Source organism: Saccopteryx leptura, chromosome 5 (genome assembly GCF_036850995.1).
Source record: "Saccopteryx leptura isolate mSacLep1 chromosome 5, mSacLep1_pri_phased_curated, whole genome shotgun sequence".
NCBI lineage: Eukaryota > Metazoa > Chordata > Mammalia > Chiroptera > Emballonuridae > Saccopteryx > Saccopteryx leptura.
The window spans coordinates 199,252,334-199,274,872 of record NC_089507.1 but is presented as its reverse complement, the minus strand read 5'-3'; the positions used below and the strand labels follow the sequence as shown (position 1 = coordinate 199,274,872).

Sequence of the window (22,539 nt, the reverse complement as noted above, 5' to 3'; positions counted from 1 at the left end):
CCCAGACCGAGGTGGCATGGAAAAGGATGATAGCATGCAGAGTTCAGGTTTCTTTTAAAATAGCATTGACATCTCCACGTGATGACTTAGATATGAAGAGTGGGGAAAAGGGAAGAATCTAACATAGATTATAGAATCCAGCAGACCCACATTCAAGTCCCAATTCAGCTGTGTGTCTCGGGAGATGTAATTAACATCCTCTGCCATTCAATTTCATCATCCTATGTAAAGATGGCATTTGGACGACATACAGTGCTATTGTGGGGATCAGGTCGTGTTAAACGTCTAAAGAACTTAGCCCACCAGCTCTTACATATACATTTGCTCTCAACTGCTGTCAGCTAGTAGTACTTTTTAAAGTTGAGAAGAAGCTGCCTCGAAGCTGGGAGTTCCTGATCACTGAAGAGGCCAAGGGTATGTGCTGAACAGTTACTTAAGTGTTGGTAAAGGATGAAATCGGAAAGCTTGAGTGAAAAGTTCTTCCCAGTCCTTCAATGTGATCAGATTGTACCAGGGTGGAAACCCTGCTCCTCCCACCCAGGTGGGAGGGATGGAAGGGCTGTTAGGGGTTCTCTACCCCGTGGTCAGCTTAGCCGGACTCGTCACAACGATGTCATTGGTGGAGAAGCCACCATGAGGAAGAGTTGGGAAGTCCAGTGTCTGTGCTATTACTCAAATAATTGAAGACTACCAGGGCAAGGAAATCCTCCCCTGGCTGAGGACTTAACCAGAAGACACGAAAGGTCTTTTCACCTCGGACTTCTGTGACTCTCGAGACAGTAAAGACGTTACATCGGAGAAGCAAAGACCGGGTCATTTTCTGACAGCACCAGCGTAGCATCTCTGTGGGAACAGTGGTCTTTTTTCTCTCTCTCTTTCTTTCTTTCTTAATGTGAAGTGGTCACAGCCATGAACTCAGCAAAAGAAGCAGGTGAAAATTCATTCGTTCTTAGCTAATGCAGTTAGACGTTTTTGAGAAAAGGCAATGAGAAGTGGTCATTATCCATTATCTGCATGAGATATTTCAGAGAAAGAAGCAGCATTTGCCAGAGAGAGAGAGAGAGAGAGAGAGAGAAGATGTTTGACTTCAAGCCAGGCAAGAAAGAAACAAGATCACCTTCTAGCTCTGTGGGATGGCTGTGCTAATGATGTTGTTTCAAGTAAAATGGGAATATCTGTCTGAAAAAATATAAATGGTGCATCGGTTTCAGACACTTTATGAAGGTTGTTCTGGACAATAATTCACTGTCCCTTTTCTAAGGGGGGAACAAACCTGCAAACTTTCCAGTCTTGAAAGAACTGTATATGTGAGAGTGTGTTTATATATCCCTATTCAGGGAGACTGTATAGAAAATCAGTGGCACATTTTGCTGAAAATTGTTGCTCCCAGTTGAGGACTCAGAGACTGAAGCTCGTACCTTTGCTTGGAGAGTCTCTGTCCTGGGGAGCAGCTCCTTCTCCATTGCATTTCACACTGTTTTATCTCCCGTTTCTGCCGTATGTGTCTCAGGGTGAGGACAATAGAAGGGCAATGGTTTCTAAACTGGAACTACCAGCAAGCGTATGATGTGGCCCTCTTCTCACCTTCTTCATGCTTATTTTCTCACTCCACTCTTTAAAATTGTCACCAGAATATTGCTCAATAATAATGCATGCCAGACTGAAAGTCTAGGCAGCTGAGTACAAAGCATTTTTCTAGGAGACCTTCTGCTTTGAGCATTAGTCATCTCTCTCGGTGCAACACCCAAGGCCTCTAACAAAGATCTTCTCCCTTGGAGGGGGGGGGGGGTTACTTTATTTCTTGAACATTGCAGACTTTATCATTATGGGGAGTAACCTAATAACTCACTATTCGATGTTTGCACATCATTTCTATGGAAGTTCCCAGCACACATACCACAGGCTCCTTGTGAGAATAATTTAATCTTGAATAACAAACCCTGGACTTAAGGAAACGCGGTACTTATGCATGGCACAGACAAAGCTGGTTCGTCTCAAGGGCAAATATCACTGAAAAGTGGTTGGCTTGGAACAAGAGTTAAGGATAGCAAAGACTGCCCAGGTCAACTAATTCCAGCCTGCTGAGGGTTCAGGTGACAATCAGGGTGACAGGCCTAGGAAGTCAGGAGGTCGTCCTACAGTCTTGACATCTTACACGCTTAATCCTATTTGATCCTCGTGGTTATCCTGTAAATACTATTATCATGCTCACTTAATGGATCAGGAATCTTAGCCTCTGAAAGTTCCAGCAACTTTCAGCAGTAACAGGCAGATTCGAACCAAGGCCAGTCGGCCATCCTAGCTGTTCATGAACTGATCAGCCCTTGAACCTGTGACTTTTATTTCTCTCTTGCCCAGTGTCTCCCAGTACAATCTGGGAGCAACAGCGAAGCCACAGGCATTTTGTCTTTTGATCCCTGGAGAAGAAAGGGGCTGGAACTCTTAAAGTCTAATTCTGTTTTCACAAAGCTGGTACCCGCACACTCACACAAACCTAGGCAGGGAGAGGCCAATTGGCTAAATATCTTGTTACTAATGACAGTTTTGCCGTGTACAGCAGGGCTCCTCCGACTTCCTTGAGCTTATGCATCCCTCACGGATCTAGTTACGTGATTTGTAGTCCACAGACCTGGGGTGGGGCTGAGGATTCTGCATTTCTCACAAGTTCCCAGGTGACGCTGCCGCTGCCGGTCTAAGGACCACCCTTTGAGTCGTGAGGGGTTACCACAGACTTGCCCTTCCATTTCCTCCTTTGCCGTGACACAGCCCTGCAAGGTAGGCATCCTTGAGCTAGTCCCTGCTATTGGGATTGACAGATGCTAACCAAAGTCAAAGAGCTGATATGAGAAAGCACTAGAAAAGCATGCCCAGTCTTCAGGCTCTGCCTCCCGGTTCCCTCGGTTCAGGGTTTGCAGATAGATGAGCCCGAGACATATTTGATTTTATCCACATGGTTTGTCCAGACAAAATATCTGATGACCCTAGACCGGCCCCCTCCCCCACCGTGAGTAGCAGCTGTACTTTTTCAATGTGATCAAACTTTTTCGTTATCCACAGCCGCCTTGTGTCTCTCTAGCTGAGTGCCAGTGCCATTTAACGTTGCCGTTAAGGATTGTCTTTCTCCCCACCTGGCCAGCTCTGCCCATGGAAGTTACGTGCCTTCCTCCATAACGCATGGCCTTTTCCTCTCCAACGCCCGTTTCCAGCTTCTTCCTATAACTTATCTCTCCACCCTCCTTGACCTTTGGAAAACTGCTGAGATGGAAGTCTCAATGAAAAGCGACTAAACTACCTTGCACGTACTAGCTGCCTAATATTTCTTGGTTAAATAAATGAACAGATAAACCACAAAGGCATGACAGAGTGTTCACATCCCCTCACCTAAACTAGCTTAGTCCTTTTTTGCAGATGACCAAGATGTGGAAATAGAGCATGATTAGAAAATAGCAGAGTCCAAAGAGCTGGGGCGATGGCCCAGGAAAGTGCCCACCACAAGAGCACATTAAGTAATTGGACCTTTTATTTCCTACAGACCCCTCCGGTTATGTACCCACTGTACATGCAAAATGTTCCAATTAACGGAATGGTCTGCAGGAAATAATAAAAAAGACGTTGTTGTCCTTGGTGGCTTTCAGGAAGTTCTCCATCCGTCTCTGCACAGCATTTGCGGACTCGGGAGAAGGCTCCTGTCATTGTGCCCAGTGCATCTTCAGCATTCCTTTAGACAAAGGGCTCATCTGGTTCCTGCATTCAGACTGAGGCGGGAATAAGCCCCCCTCCCTCCACCTGTGTGTGCAAATCACACTCACATTAATGAGTTACATGTGATATGGCAGGGATAAAAATCTGTGTGCCATGAATTTTGTTTTTTCCAGTGGAAAATTTTCCTGTTTAGAAATGCGCATGAACTTCGACGATCTCTCTTCAGATTGCAGGGGGGCTGAGCCTTGGCTTGTGTATCTGGAGTCTCTGTAAAGCGATGTCTGTGCTCAGGGATGGTGCCAGGGGTCCCCACATCCCCTAGCCTTACCACCTCCTGAAACACAGAGCCGACAGGTCCCCCTCAACGTGGCCCTCCAATGGGCCCCACTCAGGGCCTGGCCACCGCTGAAGAGCAGCTCAGCCTCCTGGAACTAGATCCTCCATCTCTTTACTCAGCCTGCCAACAAGAGTGCCAATTAGTGCCAATAATAATAGACGTATTAACAGATTTCTAGACCACAGTCACCAAAACACTAGAGACTCCTGACAGGGAGACCTTCCTCCGTGTCATCATTTGGCGTACCTACTGGGTACGTGGCAAGAAACCCTTGCGATCCCCTCATTTACGTCTGCCCTGCACACTGCGAATCTCCCTGTGATTTTAAACTGTCATTTAGTGGGGTAGACTGGCGAAAATGATCCTGTCACCACCGGATATGTTTTTAAATGAGGCCTTGGTTGAATTCTGGTCCTAGTGTTTGAAAATCAGCCTTCTTGAGCTTTATGCACTTTGCCGGTTATACCTGTTCACTGCCACTTTAAAAACTGTCAGTGTTTTGACTGTAAACACCTTATACTGGATTTTCAAGGCAAACACAAACATGTGTGCCTAGCAGAATATCTCATATCTAACATCACGCCACCCCTGAATTATTTTGCACAATTTTATTTAAATTATCCTGATGAGACATTTTTGGAGTGATTGAGGTGATCATTCGAATTTTTCATTGTTTTCCTTTGTTTTCTTAACCTTTGAGATAGAGGTGATTTCTGAAATGTAAGCCTTTGTTTCTGAAATTTAAAAATTTGCAGCATATACATTTCGCCAATGCATTTCTCCTTGTTTTAAATCAAAAATTCAGGAGAAGACCACCCTGATATTTGTGTAGCGTGTATGCTGGAACAGCTAACGCCCTTCCCCCAGACGGAATTAATCCGTACTTGCAAAGTTCCCGTGTGCGAATCTGCTTTGCATCAAAGTCTGCTCACATTAAGAGTGTGTTTTCTGATGCAGTCTTACTGCTTGTTTGTAGTCTTCACACTCAGAAGTCTAAATGCACAGCCCAGGGACAGCTAGCAACAAGAAAGTTGGTGGCCGAGTTGTTCCGAAAAGATGATTGACAATTATTCCAGCTTTATCATTGAGAGAAGCTGATCCGAGTGGTTGTAATTCACACCTGATGTGTGTTGGGGTTGAGGCTTTACCCGCCGCAGGTGCCAGTTACACAGCTGAGAGGGAGAGCCGGAGTTTGCCACTGGAATAATCCCCTTTCATTGCATGATCTATTCACTCATTCACTCAGATAGTTTGTGGACTGCATCCCGTGCTGCAGTGTGCCCTCAGGGCTGGGAGAAGCAAGGTCTCCATCTTCGTGGGCACAGACATTCTGACTTTAGGGGAGGAGACCATCAAAACCAAGATCTCAGAGTATGCTATGCGCTATAGAGATGGCAGTAAGTCGGCTGATATGCTCTAGGATTGCACAGGATAGGGGCCATTTGAGCTGAAACCTGGCTAATGAAAAAGAAGCAACGGTAGCAGGGCCCAGAGGAAGAACTGCAGGCAGAGACATCCGCAGTCGCAAAGAGCCACCGTCAAGTGCGGGACTGGCCCGTGGGACAGGAGCGAGTAGGCTGCTGTGCGGTAGGCACTACGGCGGCACAGGGAGAGGCAAGGCCAAAGCCCGCACGCTCTTGTACGCCAGGCTCGGGGTTTGAATTCTATTCCAAGTGCGGCAGAAAGACATTGCAGGAGTTGAAACAGAGCAATGTCGCCACCTCGTACCTTTCACAAAGAATATTCTAGCCGTTCTCTGAGAAACAGACTGGAGTCGTTTAGCTACCCAAGTGAACAGTAACGGTGGACCGGTCAGAGCCGAGGGCCGGGAGTGGAACAGAAAGCATCTCTTGTGTCGGTCATTTACACACAGAGCTCTCGGGGTTTGCTCCTGAGTTAGCTGTCCTGGGAATGGAGAAACCCCCTGTGGCCAGTCGGTCCGTGGGAAGGGGCGAAGTGAGAAATGTTAGTTGGGATGAAAGATGTTTGAACTTCTACCCAGAATTGAGGAAGTTCTACAGACAACAGTCCTTTCTCATTGTGTCTCGGTGTAATTGTGATCGACTTCTTTTGCTAAATAAGTATTCGTAGGAGTAAACTTGCCACTCATCCACTTCACCAAGATTCACACATGAAGCTATCTTATTAAACAAATCACCGATAGAGAAAAAGACAGACACTCATTATACGCCCAGATCACCCCCATTCGGGCTGTCTTGCCTCTCGCCTCAGCTGCCGGTGGCAAACCAAATCACTTAAGTCAAGTGAGCAGTTTTAAATGTATAATATTAAAATGTGTTTTTAGAGACTCCTTGGACCCCTCAGCCATTGTTAGAATACACTGACTTCGACGGATGCTTTGGCACTTTTTTTTTATGAGGCTTTTCAGTGCGTTTCCTTATCGGGTGCATGAGATTTAGTCTGTTCTGCAGAAGAAAACAGACAAAAAGGGCCTCTCAGCACGAGTTACTCTTCTGTAAAGGTTATAGTAAACATGTCAATGCCTAATTAAGCAGAAAATTTTATCTGTATTGTGGGGGAGGTGTTTGCTGTCTCCGACTTTTCTTCTGGGGAATCCATTTAGAAGGACAAAGTAGATTGTGAAGTTGAGCTGGTCCGGGAAGCTCAGCTTCCAAATGTCAGTAATGAAAAAGAACACTTCTTTTCTTCTCGTACAAAGATTACCATTTTGGTTGGGCAGAGTGTGTGTGTGTGTGTGTGTGTGTGTGTGTGTGTGCGCGCGCGTGCATGCATATATCTTTAATCAAGACACATGCAAAATAACCTGAGTTACTTCCCAGCTTCCTACTAAGTGTCAGGTCACAACTAATATTGAAATGAAGAAAACTGAACAACACCCTTAACAAGTCATGATGACAGAAAGCCCTTTCTTTTCCCCTTAAATGTATTCACTTCTGTGTGTGTGTGTGTGTGTGTGTGTGTGTGTGTTTGTGCAGGTGTACACACGTTTTTCTTTGTGGCTGTGATTACATTCCCTATACGTGTGGTGACTGTACGTCGCAGCCTGGAACAGTAGTGTAGCTAATGTGTGTCGTACCAAAGTATAAATAATAAAGCCCTTCTAATTCTCAAACACGACCCCACTCGGTTGATAAAATTTGCCTGATTCTTTGAAGCGTTTTTGCTTGCCTCTGTGACAGTTTCATGTATTAATTTCATAACAGACATTGTCCTTGAACTTAATAGTAGGACTCCTTGTGCAAACATACAAATCAGTCCAAGAAAAAGAAAATGCAGTGAGGACGAGGGGAGTGGTGCAGCTCAGTCATTCAGCTTCCTTTAAACCAGGGCTCTCTTGCACGCAGTGACCACTTATTAATGGTTGCTTGTCTAGATGGGGAGTAGCTTTTGTTTCTTCAAATTAATTTGTGGAGCCAGAGACCAGCACACCGGTTTAATGAAAAAAAAAAAAAAAACCACTTGTCAACTTGCTAAGAAAGGTAAAAACAGTACTTATAGCAATAAAATACCGGACACAGCTATGATACTGGTGGCTAAACTAAATTTTTACATTTTAATCTCACTTTGTGGCATCATGCCCTTGAAATCATGAGCTCCTGTCTCCAGCATTCCCAGAATTCTCCCCTCCAAGGTGGTTCTGCATTTAGTGACATTTCACTGCAATTCCACAGCTTAGCTTTTAACCTTGGGGCCTCTGCAATGTCTTCCTATTCATTCAGTTGGTAATAGAAAGAGAGTGAAACCTAGTGGTTAAGACCACAGAGTTACTCATCAGATAGACTGGGCTCATGTCTTGACTCTGTGACACTGGCTGTGTGGTCTTGAGCATATTTCTTAACCCAGAAGCCTCAGTTTCCCCATCTGTGAAATGGAAATACTTCCTACTTCACGTAGGTTGTAGACGAAGTGAAAGCGTGTGTTTGCAGCATGGTTAGCATAGTTCTTGGGAGAGGGGCATCACTCACGGCAGATGCCTCCTCATCAACAGGCACCCCTGGAGCTCCTGCCGCAGCTGCTCTATCCTCAGCCAACCCCCTTCTCTCCTCACCCTCCGCCTGCCTGCAGGACTGACCTCCCATGCATGATCGCCCCTTTTCAATTCCCCGGTGAATGGAAATAACACCACCGCCCTCAGGTTTCTCCCAAGTACCCACCTGCACTGAGGGGGACAGAGACGCTCATAAGGAAAACATTGACCGAGGTCAGGCTGGTCTTGCAGATCTGAGGCCGAGCTGCCCTGGCTTCAGTGCTTCTTTGGTTGCCTTTTATCCACATGGGCCTGAAAAGGCCAGGTGAGGAAAATGACCACATGGGCATAAATAGCCCTATGCCTCATTGCCATTGATGAATACTTGCCCATCTAATTCCTTTTGCACCCGCTCTCTCATGCCTTCATTTTCCCTATGCAATTACTGGTCCTAAATCCTTTCAGAGAGGGGAAAGCATGCAACCCCAATAGCATTTTGCATCGACTAAATCAAATGTATAATTGGCATCTCATGATGACGGGTCCCCGCAAATCAAAGTAAATTTGAAATTACAGATGCAAGATTGAGGGAGAATTTTCAGCCTTGTCCCTATAGGTCTTCAGAAACCTGTTTGAGAATACTACGATAGTCAACAAATCTCCCATTCTGACACCACTTGCTATTGTTTTTAAATCATTATATGTTTGCTGAGCGTACGTAATTTTTTGGCTATCAATGGAAGATCTTATTCAAGACTCCATAATCTCTCCTCCTGCTCTGCAGTGCTCTACAAATAAAAATGTTACAGAAAAAAAGAACAAAACAAAACATGAGCTATCAAATATATAAAGGCCATGCATCGAAATTCCCTCTAAACACTCAAAAAGGATTTATTAAGATGATTGTATGCCCATATACTGAGGTGTCTTGGTAAATCTTACCGTGGTGATGCCAAGGGTCAAGTCTTAGTTTTCTTATGAGCTGGCATCCTTCTTTGTAGAGATATGTCTTTAATGGGATTTGACTTTAAGTTCAGCTTTCCTGAAGTTATATACCTGAATTTAATGGCTGTCCCACTATAGGAGTAATAGAGTGGTATTCCTTAAACATGAAAATTATTCATGTGGCTTTCTAGGCATATGGAAAGAATCATGACTCCTGCCAACTAAAAAGTAGGGGCATTCAGTATTCAGTAGCACAGAAGACTTCATTGGGTTTTTTTTTTTTCCTATATTCATTGTTTACTATTCATAAAAGTGTAGATTGAATTGCTCTTGAGTGTGATATGAAAGCACTTAGTCCAAGTAAGGAAATCGGGGTAGAACGTGTAACCTGGTAATGTTACTTCATCCCCTCTTCTTGTCTTGCAGGCTACGCCCAGGAGGAACAGCTGAAGGACGAGGAGGAGATAAAAGAAGAGGAGGAAGAGGAAGAAGACAGTGGGTCAGTGGTTCAACTTCAGAGCAGCAATGACCCTGGGACAGACGAGGAGCTAGACATGGGTGCAGAGCAGAAAGGGTGCTTCAGCTACCAGAACTCTCCAGGAAGCCACCTGTCCAATCAGGACGCCGAGAACGAGTCTCTGCTGAGCGATGCCAGCGACCCCATTTCAGACATCAAGAGCGTGTGTGGTCGAGATGCCTTGGACAAGAAAGCAAGCGCTCACCCCAAGCTTCCAAGCGACTCCCACAATTGCATGGACAAAATGACGGCCGTCTACGCCAACATCCTGTCTGATTCCTACTGGTCGGGCCTGGGTCTGGGCTTCAAGCTGTCCAACAGCGACAGACGGAATTGTGACACCCGAAATGGCAGCAACAAGACTGATTTCGATTGGCACCAAGACGCTCTGTCCAAAAGCCTGCAGCAGAACTTGCCTTCCAGATCCGTGTCGAAGCCCAGCCTGTTCAGCTCGGTCCAGCTGTACCGGCAGAGCAGTAAGATGTGCGGCACCGTCTTCACCGGGGCCAGCAGGTTCCGGTGCCGCCAGTGCAGCGCTGCCTACGACACCCTGGTCGAGTTGACTGTGCACATGAACGAAACAGGCCACTATCAAGATGACAACCGCAAGAAGGACAAGCTCCGACCCATGAGCTACTCGAAGCCCCGCAAGCGGGCCTTCCAAGATATGGACAAGGAGGACGCCCAGAAGGTTCTGAAATGTATGTTTTGTGGTGACTCCTTTGATTCCCTCCAAGATCTGAGTGTCCACATGATAAAAACAAAACATTACCAAAAAGTGCCTTTGAAGGAGCCAGTACCAACCATTTCATCCAAAATGGTTGCGCCGGCAAAGAAGCGCGTCTTCGACGTCAATCGGCCCTGCTCCCCCGACTCCACCACGGGGTCGCTGGCAGAGTCGTTCTCCTCCCCGAAGAGCGCCAGCTTGCAGCTGTCCTCCAATAACCGTTACGGCTACCAGAACGGCGCCAGTTACACCTGGCAGTTCGAGGCCTGCAAGTCCCAGATCCTGAAGTGCATGGAGTGCGGGAGCTCCCATGACACCTTGCAGCAGCTCACCACCCACATGATGGTCACAGGCCACTTCCTCAAGGTCACCAGCTCTGCCTCCAAGAAAGGGAAGCAGCTGGTGTTGGACCCACTCGCCGTGGAGAAAATGCAGTCTTTGTCGGACGCCCCGAACAGTGACGCTCTGGCCCCCAAGCCATCGAGTAACCCCGCTGCCGACTGCACAGCCTCCACGACGGAGATGAAGAAGGAGAGTAAGAAGGACAAGACGGAGGAGAGCAGCAAGGAGGAGAAAGCGGTGAAAAGCGAGGACTACGAGGACCCTCTCCAGAAGCCGCTAGACCCGACGATGAAGTACCAGTATCTGAGGGAGGAGGACTTGGAAGATGGCTCCAAGGGTGGAGGGGACATTTTAAAGTCATTGGAAAATACTGTCACCACAGCCATCAACAAGGCCCAGAATGGGGCTCCCAGCTGGAGCGCGTACCCCAGCATCCACGCGGCCTACCAGCTGTCGGAGGGCACCAAGCCTTCCTTGCCTCTGGGGTCCCAGGTACTGCAGGTTCGACCCAATCTCGCCAACAAGTTAAGGCCGATCGCCCCAAAGTGGAAGGTAATGCCGCTGGTGTCGGTGCCCACAAACCTGGCCCCGTACACGCAAGTGAAGAAGGAGCCAGAAGACAGAGATGACACGGTGAAGGAGTGTGGGAAAGAGAGTCCCCACGAGGAGGCTTCCTCTTTCAGCCACAGCGAGGGGGAGTCCTTCTCCAACAACGAAACCCCTTCCGAATCCAAAAAGGCTGAGCCGTGTCCCCCGAAGGAGGAGGACAAGCTGATGAAAGAGGGTGGTGAGAAGGAGAAACCCCAGCCCTTGGAGCCAACATCCTCCCTCAGCAACGGCTGTGCCCTGGCCAACCACGCCTCGGCCCTGCCCTGCGTCAACCCGCTCAGCGCGCTGCAGTCCGTCCTGAACAACCACCTGGGCAAGGCCACGGAGCCCCTGCGCGCCCCCTCCTGCTCCAGCCCGAGCTCAAGCACAATCTCGATGTTCCACAAGTCGAACCTCAGCGTCCTGGACAAGCCGGTGCTCAGTCCTGCCACCACGAGACCGGCCAGCGTGTCCAGGCGCTACCTGTTCGAGAACAACGACCAGCCCATCGACCTGACCAAGTCCAAAAGCAAGAAAGCCGAGTCCTCGCAAGCACAATCCTGTACGTCCCCTCCTCAGAAGCACGCTCTGTCTGACATCGCTGACATGGTCAAAGTCCTCCCCAAAGCCACCACCCCAAAGCCCGCCACTTCCTCCAGGGTCCCCCCCATGAAGCTGGAAATGGACGTCAGGCGCTTTGAGGACGTCTCCAGCGAAGTCTCGACTTTGCATAAAAGGAAAGGCCGGCAGTCCAACTGGAACCCTCAGCATCTTCTGATCCTGCAGGCCCAGTTTGCCTCGAGCCTCTTCCAGACGTCAGAGGGCAAGTACCTGCTGTCCGACCTGGGCCCACAGGAGCGCATGCAGATCTCAAAGTTTACGGGACTCTCGATGACCACTATCAGCCACTGGCTGGCCAACGTCAAGTACCAGCTTAGGAAAACAGGCGGGACAAAATTTCTGAAAAACATGGACAAAGGACATCCTATCTTTTATTGTAGTGACTGTGCCTCCCAGTTCAGAACCCCTTCCACCTACATCAGTCACTTAGAATCTCACCTGGGTTTCCAAATGAAGGACATGACCCGCATGGCCGTGGAACAGCAGAGCAAGGTGGAGCAAGAGGTCTCCCGGGTGTCGTCGGCTCAGAGGTCTCCGGAAACCATAGCTGGCGAAGAGGACACAGACTCTAAATTCAAGTGTAAGTTGTGCTCTCGGACTTTTGTGAGCAAACATGCAGTAAAACTCCACCTAAGCAAAACGCACAGCAAGTCACCCGAACACCATTCTCAGTTTGTAACAGACGTGGATGAAGAATAGCTGCAGGTACGGGTTTGCTCCCAGGTGGTCGTGACCGTGGCCTTGGGAGGAGTTTCTGGAAGGGAGATGGGTCTGTTTAGAGGCAGCTAACGTCTCCCTGTGCCGAGAGGCCAGTAGCCATGCTGGAATAGGACTTATCGTTACGAAGACTAGAACATGAGAAATAAGTCCTACCCGTTCTCTCAGTTTCTCCAGTGCAGACTTGGGCAATAGAACGAAATGGGTTTAGAGAGATTGAGTTCCCAGATTCCCGCTTCCTGATAGGTGATCCCTGTAGTTTCCCAAGGCCCAACTTTCCAGGTCCAGCCAAGGCCACACGTCATTTTAATTAATCAGTACTAACTTCTCTCACGGTCCCATTTCATCTCCTCCCCATTCCATAGTAATGCTAATGACTTATAAAGCAATTTAGAAAAAAAAGCCATCACCAGAATAAGGACTGTAGAGTTCCTGGGGGCAGCCACTGTGCAGAGATGTCTTAATCAGCTTATGAGTAGTGTCAAGTCTTTATCATCAGTACTTGTAATCAGTGCTTTTGGCAGCTACTGTCAGCGATTGCCACCTTCCACCCCCTTCCCTCTGTTCACACCCTCCCTCAGGTGTGCTGTGAAAGAGCACCTGCCCTGTCCTCAGACGGGGGGAAGAGATTCTTCTCTGCAGGCACTGAGATGGGAAGAGAGGAGGCTTATTTTCCTCTCTCATCTTTTGGTTTTCCGTAGGATAGACTAATAACAGAGTCCGCCTTTAGCTGAGATAGTGCAGTGCATGCCCTTGAGATTTTATCTTAAATAAAGAAACAAGTGACTTTCTGCACACCCATTGCCAATGCACGTGGGGTCTCACAGCTTCGAGACCATTTGCATTGGGTATCATAGAAGTTCTGTGCCTTGTAGAGTCACCAGTGCCCAGACTGCCACTGTCATCTCCAGGAAAGAGGACAGAGACCGAGGTCAGATACCTTGACAGGCCAGTCACACTGGCCATTTTTAAATGTTTTCAAGTCTGGGTCTTAACAAATCCCTTTTCTCTCATTTTGTATTTTCTTGACTACCTTTTTTCTCCCCTCCAGCACAGTACCCCTCCACCCCCATGTGCTAGAGACCCTCACACATATTCAGGGTGTTCTTTACCATGGACCATACCCCAAGGTGAGGACCCAACCTGACTTAAAGCTTTGGCACTTACTGGCCCAGTTTATGTCAGCTGCTAGGTTACATATTAGCTCTTTTGGTTGATTCGCAATAAGATACGAATAGCTGCGAATAACAAGGTAGAAGCCCTCACTGTGTAGTTTGTCCTATGGTCAGATTATTTGTTTTTCAATAGGAGACTTTCAGATCCAGCCACAAAGGTATGAGCACCAGGAGGGGTCCAGGTGGAAAGAGGTATTCATATAACTTGGTTTGGGGTTCACTGCCCCACAGGGAGGGAGACTGAGTGTGAGGATGGTCAAAATGAAAAGAAGGCTTAAAACGTCTGATCTGGGACTTGCGGTGAAAGATCTAAGAGCTTCTGATAATGGGGGACATCATCCCATAATTCTAATGGTTCTCCAGGCTCAAATGAAGACTATTGTTGTGTTTGCATGGTTTTATCATGATAATTAAAATGTGTTACTGGCAGGTTCATCTCTCGCTTTCCAAGCATGATTTGTTCAGCTCACACTATTGAAAGAAAAGCTGAAATGCATCTATTGAATCTACACGTGAGCTTGGGGCTTGGCAAATCTATTTATTTGCTCTATAAGATTTTAAATTTTATGTAACTTGCTATTATGCTTTAAAAAAAAAAAAAAAAAAAGAACAGTGAATATACACAGACTATCCAAAGAGAAGAGAGATGTTTCCAATCCCATAGCAGTAGGTTCAAACCATGAGGAAGAGGACGAATAGGTAATGTTTATTTGTGCTACAATAAAGACCAATTTTCCACCTGATAGGTTTGTAATCATTTTTTTAAATTAATATCACTGCCAAAATATTGTGATATGTAAATGGGGGGGGGGAGGGAAAAGCCGTAATCAAAATCTGCAGCATACATACCTGTAGTAGGGAAGCAAAGGTGAACCAGTAATTTCAGGAAAGCCGACACAAAGGTCCTTACAAATCTGTTAAATGCACAGCTAGGAGAGGTCTCTTTCTCATCTCTCTGCATTGGTACAGGAATAAATATTTCTGATTTGGACCTTTGCAACACCATATGACAAAGTTATCACTATAAAAAATCAAATCTCCATCCTGCTCCAAACACCAGGATTCTGTGATTCTGAGGGAGGACTGCAGAAAAACAGGTTTGAGTATTGGGACTCATTTAGAGCAATGGGAGTGTATGTGTTTTGTGTGTGCATAAAACCAGTGCGGGCGTTTGGCGTGCTTGTGATGTGGTCAAGATGTTCCAATCTGCCAGAAGAGTTCCCGCATCACCACAAAGGTGGCTTTCTAATGCTTCAGTCACCTTGAGAATCCCTGCCCCCATGGGTCCTCTTTTAGAACAATACTTCTGCAATACTTTGCCCACACTGCTAAGAATTATGCAAACCCAGTTTTAAATGATCATAAAATGAGATCACCGTTATCTGGAACTCTAATTTTAGCTGGTGTGCATGATAGCACAAATTGTGCCGAATGACGTGACGTTGTAGAAAGCATGATCAATGTGGGGGCTTTGCTGCATCTACTTTCTCTATAAGATGCCAATTTTGACCTGAATTTTTTTCCTTTCTCGGGTGCATGTTAAATCCTGCAAAATGCTCTGCCACGTATTAAATACAACTTCTCATGAAACAATAATTAGCTAATATTAAAATGTACACTCCTTTTTAGGGGAGAAGTAACCTGGAAAAATTTCAATAGGTATTTGTCCATACCTTTAAAAATCACATGCTCTTGAATAATAGAAATAAAACAAAGGGCAAATCGATGAGTCCTAAAATGCAGAAGGACTTGAAATTATAGTCATTACCATGTAATGTAGGGTATGAGTTTAGCAGCACACTTAGCCTTGAAATTGGTGGCAGGAATGAATTCTAGTTCAATACCTTCCACCTTGGTGGATGGTGGATGATTCTATAGAAATCCATGTTCACGGGGAGCAGCATGTGAGGTTGCCAGATAAAGTGCAAGGTGTCCAGTTAAATTTGAATTTCAAATAAGTGCTAAATAAGTTTTTAGTATAAGTCTATCCCAAATATTACAGTGACCATATTTATGCTTTTAAAAAATTACTGATTCAAATAAATGTAAGTGGGCATTCTATATTTTTATTTGCTAGATCTGCCGACCATAATAGCACGGATTATGTGGCAGTCTGGAAGAGCAAATGGGCCGGTCTAATTTTTTGCAAATACGGTTGACGTATGATGTTATATTAATTTCAGGTGTACAACATAGTGATCAGACACTATGTTAAATATAACTTAAAAGTAACCACCCCAGTAAGTCTGGTCCCAACCTGACACCACACAATGTTACTACACTGTCACTGACTGTTCCCTAGGCTGCGCTTACATCCCCATGACTGTTTTTAGAGCTGGCAGTTTGTACTTCCTAATCCCTTCTTCCCAACCCCACTCCCATCCGGCGACCACCAGTTTGTCCTCTGTGTCTAGGAGTGTGTCTCTGTTTTTGTTTGTTCATTTATTATGTGTTTCAGATTGCACATATACGTGAAATCATTTGGTATTTGTCTTTGTCACATTTACTTCACTCCGCATAGTATTCTGTAGGTCCATTCATGTTGTCACAAATGACATTTCGTTCTCTTTTATGACTAAGATGCCATTGTACATATGCACCACATCTTCTTAATCCATCTGTCTATCCATGGACACCTAGGTTGCTTCCATATCTGGACTAGGGTAAATAACACTACAATTAACATAAGGATGCACATAGCTTTTTGAATCAGTGTTTTGGGTTTCTTCGGATAGATACCCGGAAGTGAAATTGCTGGGTCATAAGGCAGTTCTATGTTGAATTTTTTGAGGGAGGAACCTCCATACTGTTTTCCACAGGGGCCACACAATGTACAATCCCACCAACAGTGCATGAAAATTCCCTTTTCTTCACATCCTCACCACCATTTGTTGTTTGTTGACTTACTGTTGATATGGGCTGGGCTAATAAACGTCTATAAGAGGCATTGACCATTCCTTCATCCGTTAAATAAATCTTTCCTCCCTTCCTTTCTTCTTCCTTCCCTCCCTCCCTTTCTTTAGCCCTTCCTTCCTTCCTTCCTTCCTTCCTTCCTTCCTTCCTTCCTTCCTCCCTCCCTCCCTCCCTCCCTCCTTCCCTCCCTCCCTTTCTTTAGCCAGTCCGTCCGTCCGTCCGTCCTTCCTTCCTTCCTCCCTCCCTCCCTCCCTCCCTTCCTGCCTCCCTTCCATGCATTCCTCTCATCTTTCACATCATCTATCCTACTGGTTGTGCTGTACTGTGCACCAGCCTCTCTTTAACAGTGGGTATATAATGGTGAACCAGCAATTGTGCTGATTATATAATAGCAAGATGTGCCGGGCCTGCAACAGGCTCTTCACAAACATTGTTTCACTTTATTCTCACAAACAGCCCTCTGAGGTAGAGGTTGGTTCAACCATGTTACAGGAGAGAGACTGGAGGCAGAGAGATTCTGCATGAATTTCCAAAGTGTCCCCAGCCTCTGAGCCTCATTCATTCACTATCAGCTGTCTAGGAAGCCGTTGATCGAGGCCGAGCTCTCTGCTCATCCCAGTGACCAGGACAAGAGCACACCTTTGAGGTAGTGATGGACACCTAGATGGGCAGGTCGGGGGTAGACACTGAATGGAGCACATGGGAGGGCGTCTGTCCAGTCCCAGGGGAAGTGAGAAAGGGAACGGGCTTTCGGAGGCAGCATGATGTTAGGGGAAGTGCTCTGGCTGCCAAGGCCCTCGAGGCTGAGTTCCAGCCCCAGCTCCTGCACCCTCGCTGATGTGCCCGCTTCTGTGGGTATAAAATGTGGACATAGGAAAGTTGTGAGAATTAAGTGCATGCAGTTCTGTACCAGAAAGCCTGGCACACAGTAGATGCACAAGAAAGGTTTGTTCTAGGCCATCTCTCCAGGGCCCTGCCATGTTCTTCAGCCTCACCTGACGTGTATAACACCTGCGGTCTTCCCAGCTGATTAACACTGAGGCAGGTACCCCCATGGAACCCTCCACCTGCTGTTTGATTATAATGATGGCAATGCCAGCAAAACCTACTTATTGGCCCCCTCCTATGAGCCGGGCACGGTGATTCATCTCACCCTGATTTTGCAAGGAGCTCAGAGGGTTTTGTGATTTATCCAAGGCTGCACAGTAAATGTCCAGGTGGGATTCGAACCCAGGGCCGCCCTGTGCTCACCACCCTTCCTCGGGACCTTGGTTTCTCCTCCACCTTACCTGATGTTTTCTGGACGCTGCTCGGGCTGGGCGTGCACGTTCAGCAGCCCGGAGAAAAGGCTGTACCCGCCGCCCGAGAGCTGAAGATGAGCAAGGCCTTTCTGTGGCCTCTTGGAGGCTGTAACTGCAAACCAAATACCACGACTCAGGGCCCTGCAGGGCAGTGACCCCACTCCCTGCATGTTAATGTCCTTGTTTCGGTCAGGTAACATACATTTACCGTGTAGCGTCTAACCAAGAAATGGCCCATTCCGGTGAAAGCGTATGTCTAAGAATTTCTTTTAAATCCCCATCCTGACTTCTTGGAATTAATTCTGGGTTGGCAATGTGAGACTGGGGAACCAGGGTCAGTTATGCGATGCCAGCCACTCCAGTGCAGCGAGAAACCAACGCGCACTGTCTCTCTCTCTCTTTTTTTTTTTTTTTTTTTTTACAGGGACAGAGAGAGAGAGTCAGAGAGAGGTTTAGATAGGGACAGACAGACAGGAACAGAGAGAGATGAGAAGCATCAATCATCAGTTTTTCGTTGCAACACCTTAGTTGTTCATCTTGACCGTGGGCCTTCAGCAGACCGAGCAACCCCTTGCTCGAGCCAGCGACCTTGGGGTCTCGAACCTGGGTCTTCCGCATCCCAGTCCGATGCTCTATCCACTGCGCCACCGCCTGGTCAGGCCGCACCGTCTCTCTTAACGTTTTCATTTACCCGGCGACAGGCTGAACGTGAACGCCCCTTGCGCACGGGCGCGCTCCAGTGCCGCGGCACGTCCCCCTCGTTTGGACTTCTGAATGCTCCGTCCTGACGTGTATAATTTGGTGCTTTAATATAGAGTAACATTATTTTTCATTTACTCCAATCTGCCATCAGTATCATCTTTTCATTTAACCAGATGCAATTCTTTTTTCTTTCGCTAAATTGAAAATCCATGAGCGACAGGGAGTGCAATGTTTTAATTAGCTCATATTTTTTATATGGATTTATGTCTTTAAAATACATTTGTGTAATTCTTCAGCTAAATTAAAAACGTCTTTCTGTGAAAGTGAGGAGGGGAAAATAAAGAGCTAAATGGTGTCATTAGCTTAGGTAGATGGAGATGGGGCACAGGGCCCAGAGGAGGGACACCCACAGTCCCAGGAGAGCCTGCCTGGGCTGATGGCGATCCTGCCCTTCATTTAAACAAGTCTTTCTCTATAACAATATCTCGGAAATGGCTTCAGGAGGGATCCTTTTTTTAAAGGCCCCTCCTAGGTAAACAAGCAGTTACCTTCAAGGAACTAATTTGAAACTGAACCTGCTACCTAACAAAACAGAAAAAAAAAAAAGTCGTAATGATAAACAGTTTTCTCCTGCATTTCTCTCTTTGTCTTTTTTTTTTTTTTAACTATCAAGTTTAAAGCTTTTCCACGGTGCTTTTTTTTTTCCCTGTGTTCTAGGAGACAAGTGACATTCCGTGGTAAATGGGAGAAAAAGCCATGCAGAACTGAAATCTCTCCAGCACTGACACTAACTTGCCCTCTATTGTTGGAAGAGAGCAGGAGCTCATGATTGTTCATCAGACGGCTCCTAATGCAGTTAAAGCATTCAGCTATAATTTCTCCTTGCATTTATAATTACTGTCATAGACTGCACACCTCGGTGAGCAGATTAAAGCTATAAACTATTTAGCTGCGGCTCTAAGACGAGGAGCTTGATTTGTCTGGCAGGAGTTATTTGTTAGGGAGCTTGACACTTCACATAAAAATGACTCAACTTGATGAAGAACAATGCAGTTTGAGCAATGCGGGGATTTTAAATCAGCCCCGCCACCACGCCCTGCAGGAATCACGGGGCAGTTTGTTAAATGACATGTAGGCCCGTGGAGGTGACGAGGGAATGCGTGAAAGGTACCAGAGTCGAAGGATGTTGGGGTGCAGGGGCTGTCTGTCCTGGCTCCTCCTCTGACGGAATGGGGCTTGGTTGAGAATCAGTGCATGTCATGTTCTCCTGTTAAATCCAGCACGAATGTAAAAAGAGGCTCACCTGGCAGGAAACGGGGATGCCACGAGCCAAAGGCACCCATCACATTTGGGGGTCTTAGAGGAGTTGTCCTGCAGTTGACAGTGGTCACCTTCCCACACCCAGGAAGCCAGGGCACCACAGAGAGTGCTGGTCATGGATACTCTTTACTTCTTTGTTTATTTTTGTGTGTGTTTTCCTTGCAGGAAGCATATGGTGTCTTTAGGCGTGTAGGGGATTCCTAGTGGGCTCATCTCCTAGTGATGCTCTGAAGGAATCCGTGTGCAGCTGGGAGGAAAGCCAGGCATGGGGAGGGTGTGGGGAGAGGCAGTCTCCCTTCCCCCGCCTCCAGTTGCGGTGGAAATTCAGTGAAACAGTGCAGAAGCGCGGACCCGGGACACAGGCAGGTGCTCCGCCAGCTCCTCTCTTCTCTCTCCGTCTTCTACCTCCATCGCCTGCTTCAGAAAATTTTGTTTGCTTAAGGCTTAAATCAAGATGTGGGAGGGGGGTCGTTGTCATTTCATCTGAAGAAATAAGGAGAGACTTGAGGACAGATTCACTAAAACAGCTCTGGGGGTGTTGGGGTATCCCTGAGACAGGATGGAATGTAGCTCTCACATGCATTTCTTTCCCTCGGACTTCCCCTCTCTCTCTCCGCCACCAGCTACCTTGAGAAAGTCCCGCTCCTGCAGTCCAGAGTGACCAATGCTGAGCCATGCTTAGCAAGGTCTGCCTTGGGACGTTCAGTGCAGATGGCGGGAAATGGACGTGCCAAGAGAATGCAGTGCTTAGCGCAGAGCGCGGCACAGTGTCCGCCATCGCGGTTGTCCTTGCTGTCATCAACAGACAGAGCACTAACACCTGTGGAGCATTTACAGCGTCCTGGCCATGATGCCAGGCCCTGTTCATACAGCATCTCAGTTCATCTTCACCCTAAGCTCTGTGAAGAAAGAACTGTGCTTATACAGCTTCCAGGTGAAGGAGCCAGCCCTCAGAGGTGACATGCCTGGCGAGGTCACATCGCTAGTCAGTGGCAGAGCTGGAAATCAAGTGTGGACAAAGGAACGATTTACCACCAGCCAGAATTTTGGTCCAAAATTCTCCCAGCACCTTCCTGAGGTCTCTCGGGTTAAAAATTCTGTTGGGTGCTACACCAAAGTCTGAGATGTGAACCCCGTCCACAAGTCACCCATGTACGGGAGAAAATGTGAACTGGCAAAAAAAAAAAAAAAAAGGTTATATATCCTGAAAGCCCAAATCTTTGACAGAGACTACTTGCTACCACTCAGGCCCTCCAGCAGATTGGCACTTCCAGTGTGCCTGGCTTTCTCTGGTACTTTTTCATCTATGGAGAAAAAAAAATAAATAATGTTCCAGGTTGTGTTATTTTCAATGCTACATTACTCAACTTCATAGTCAAATAGTTCTATTTTTGTTCACCAGAGGATTTTGCCGTGTTTAATTGTTTATGGCTTCCCTACTCCATATTTGCTGTGGCCTCCACTTCCCCTTTGCTGCCTTCCTGAGGATTCTCTGGTGTGCAGTAACCCTGGAGATGGGTCCCTATTGGACAGTGTTGGCTGTGGTTTAGAAGTCAAAGGACCAATCAGGACCTCATCATCCCGGAAATGTGAGCAAATAGAAGTGGAAGGCCTTCGGATGTGGAGGGAAGGAGGAAGGGGTGTCAGGAGACGGGGACTTCGGATGCCCAGAAATCTCAGGAAGGAAGCTCAGGGCAGCTAAGCTCAATGGGAAAGAACATGGCTTTGAAACTGTAGAGGCCTTGCCTTGGGGCCGGGTCTCCACTTCCTAGCTGAGGGGCCTATGGGAGGTCCCGCCATCTCTCTGACCTCAGCTGCCTCACTGTCATGGGGCTGTGGGAAGGCTGGCCGCCCCACAGCGTTACAGTGTAAGGATAAAAACAGAGAGAACCTACTAAGTGTCCTCCTGTGCGGTATCGGGATACCCTCATTGAATGAGAGCTCCTCTCGTAATTGTGGAAATATAGCCATCCTAGAATCGAGGGGGCTCGATGCATCTAACAATTTTATAATGCAACAACAGTGATTATACTGTACCGGAAGCAGGTCACATGTCCTGCCTCAGGAACCTCCCATCAGGAAAGACAAACATGACAACGGTCATTAAACAGTCAGCGGTATGTGCCGGACTGGGGTTGGTGCTACAACAGTGCAGGCAGCCCAGGACCTGCCCTCAGAGTGCTGACAGCCCATCGCAGAAGGAAGACGTGACGCCCAAGGCCTCAGCTGTGCTAGGCGCTGTTCCGGGAAACGTGCTGGGCCAGGGGGCTTGAGGAAGTGTGGCCAAATGAGCGGAGGTCCGGGCTGAGTCTGGGATGAGGCAGCAGAGCTAGCCGGGTGGGGAGACAGACAGGAGCACAGGGGAAACAAGAAATGGCAAGACGAGAGCCTCGCAAGGATACACAGTGGATGGTTCATTGCAGAAAATGCACGTCATACCTCAGGGTCGGAGCCCCAATTCGGGGAGAAGATGGCAGGGAGAAGGCAGAGCAGACAGGGAGGCTGATGGGTGTATGTACAATGGCTTCTCCCTTGTCTCTTGAGCCTCACAGAGACAGATGGTCAGTGAAGGTTTCCTTTAGTGAACCGTGTGAACATTGTTTCCGTGAAGTTGACTTGATAGGGCTGGGAAGTGCTGGAGCGCTAGACTTCTACCTGAGCCTCCATTGTACTGGATTTGAGG

The 22,539-nt window shown here is 47.2% G+C and overlaps 1 protein-coding gene across 5 annotated transcripts in view; it reads left to right on the top strand.

Annotated features, from left to right (window-relative positions):
• TSHZ2 (teashirt zinc finger homeobox 2) overlaps positions 1 to 22,539 on the top strand; it is a 438,694-nt gene that overhangs the window by 250,748 nt on the left and 165,407 nt on the right. For 3 of the 5 annotated variants that reach the window (XM_066387468.1, XM_066387466.1, XM_066387465.1), the window contains one exon: positions 9,360 to 12,433. In XM_066387468.1, the coding sequence (XP_066243565.1) occupies positions 9,360 to 12,427 (3,068 nt within the window). In that variant the 3' untranslated portion in view covers positions 12,428 to 12,433. Of the gene's footprint in view, positions 1 to 9,359; positions 14,352 to 22,539 lie in introns of those variants that run through there. The other 2 variants (XM_066387467.1, XM_066387463.1) reach the window with 2 other exon arrangements.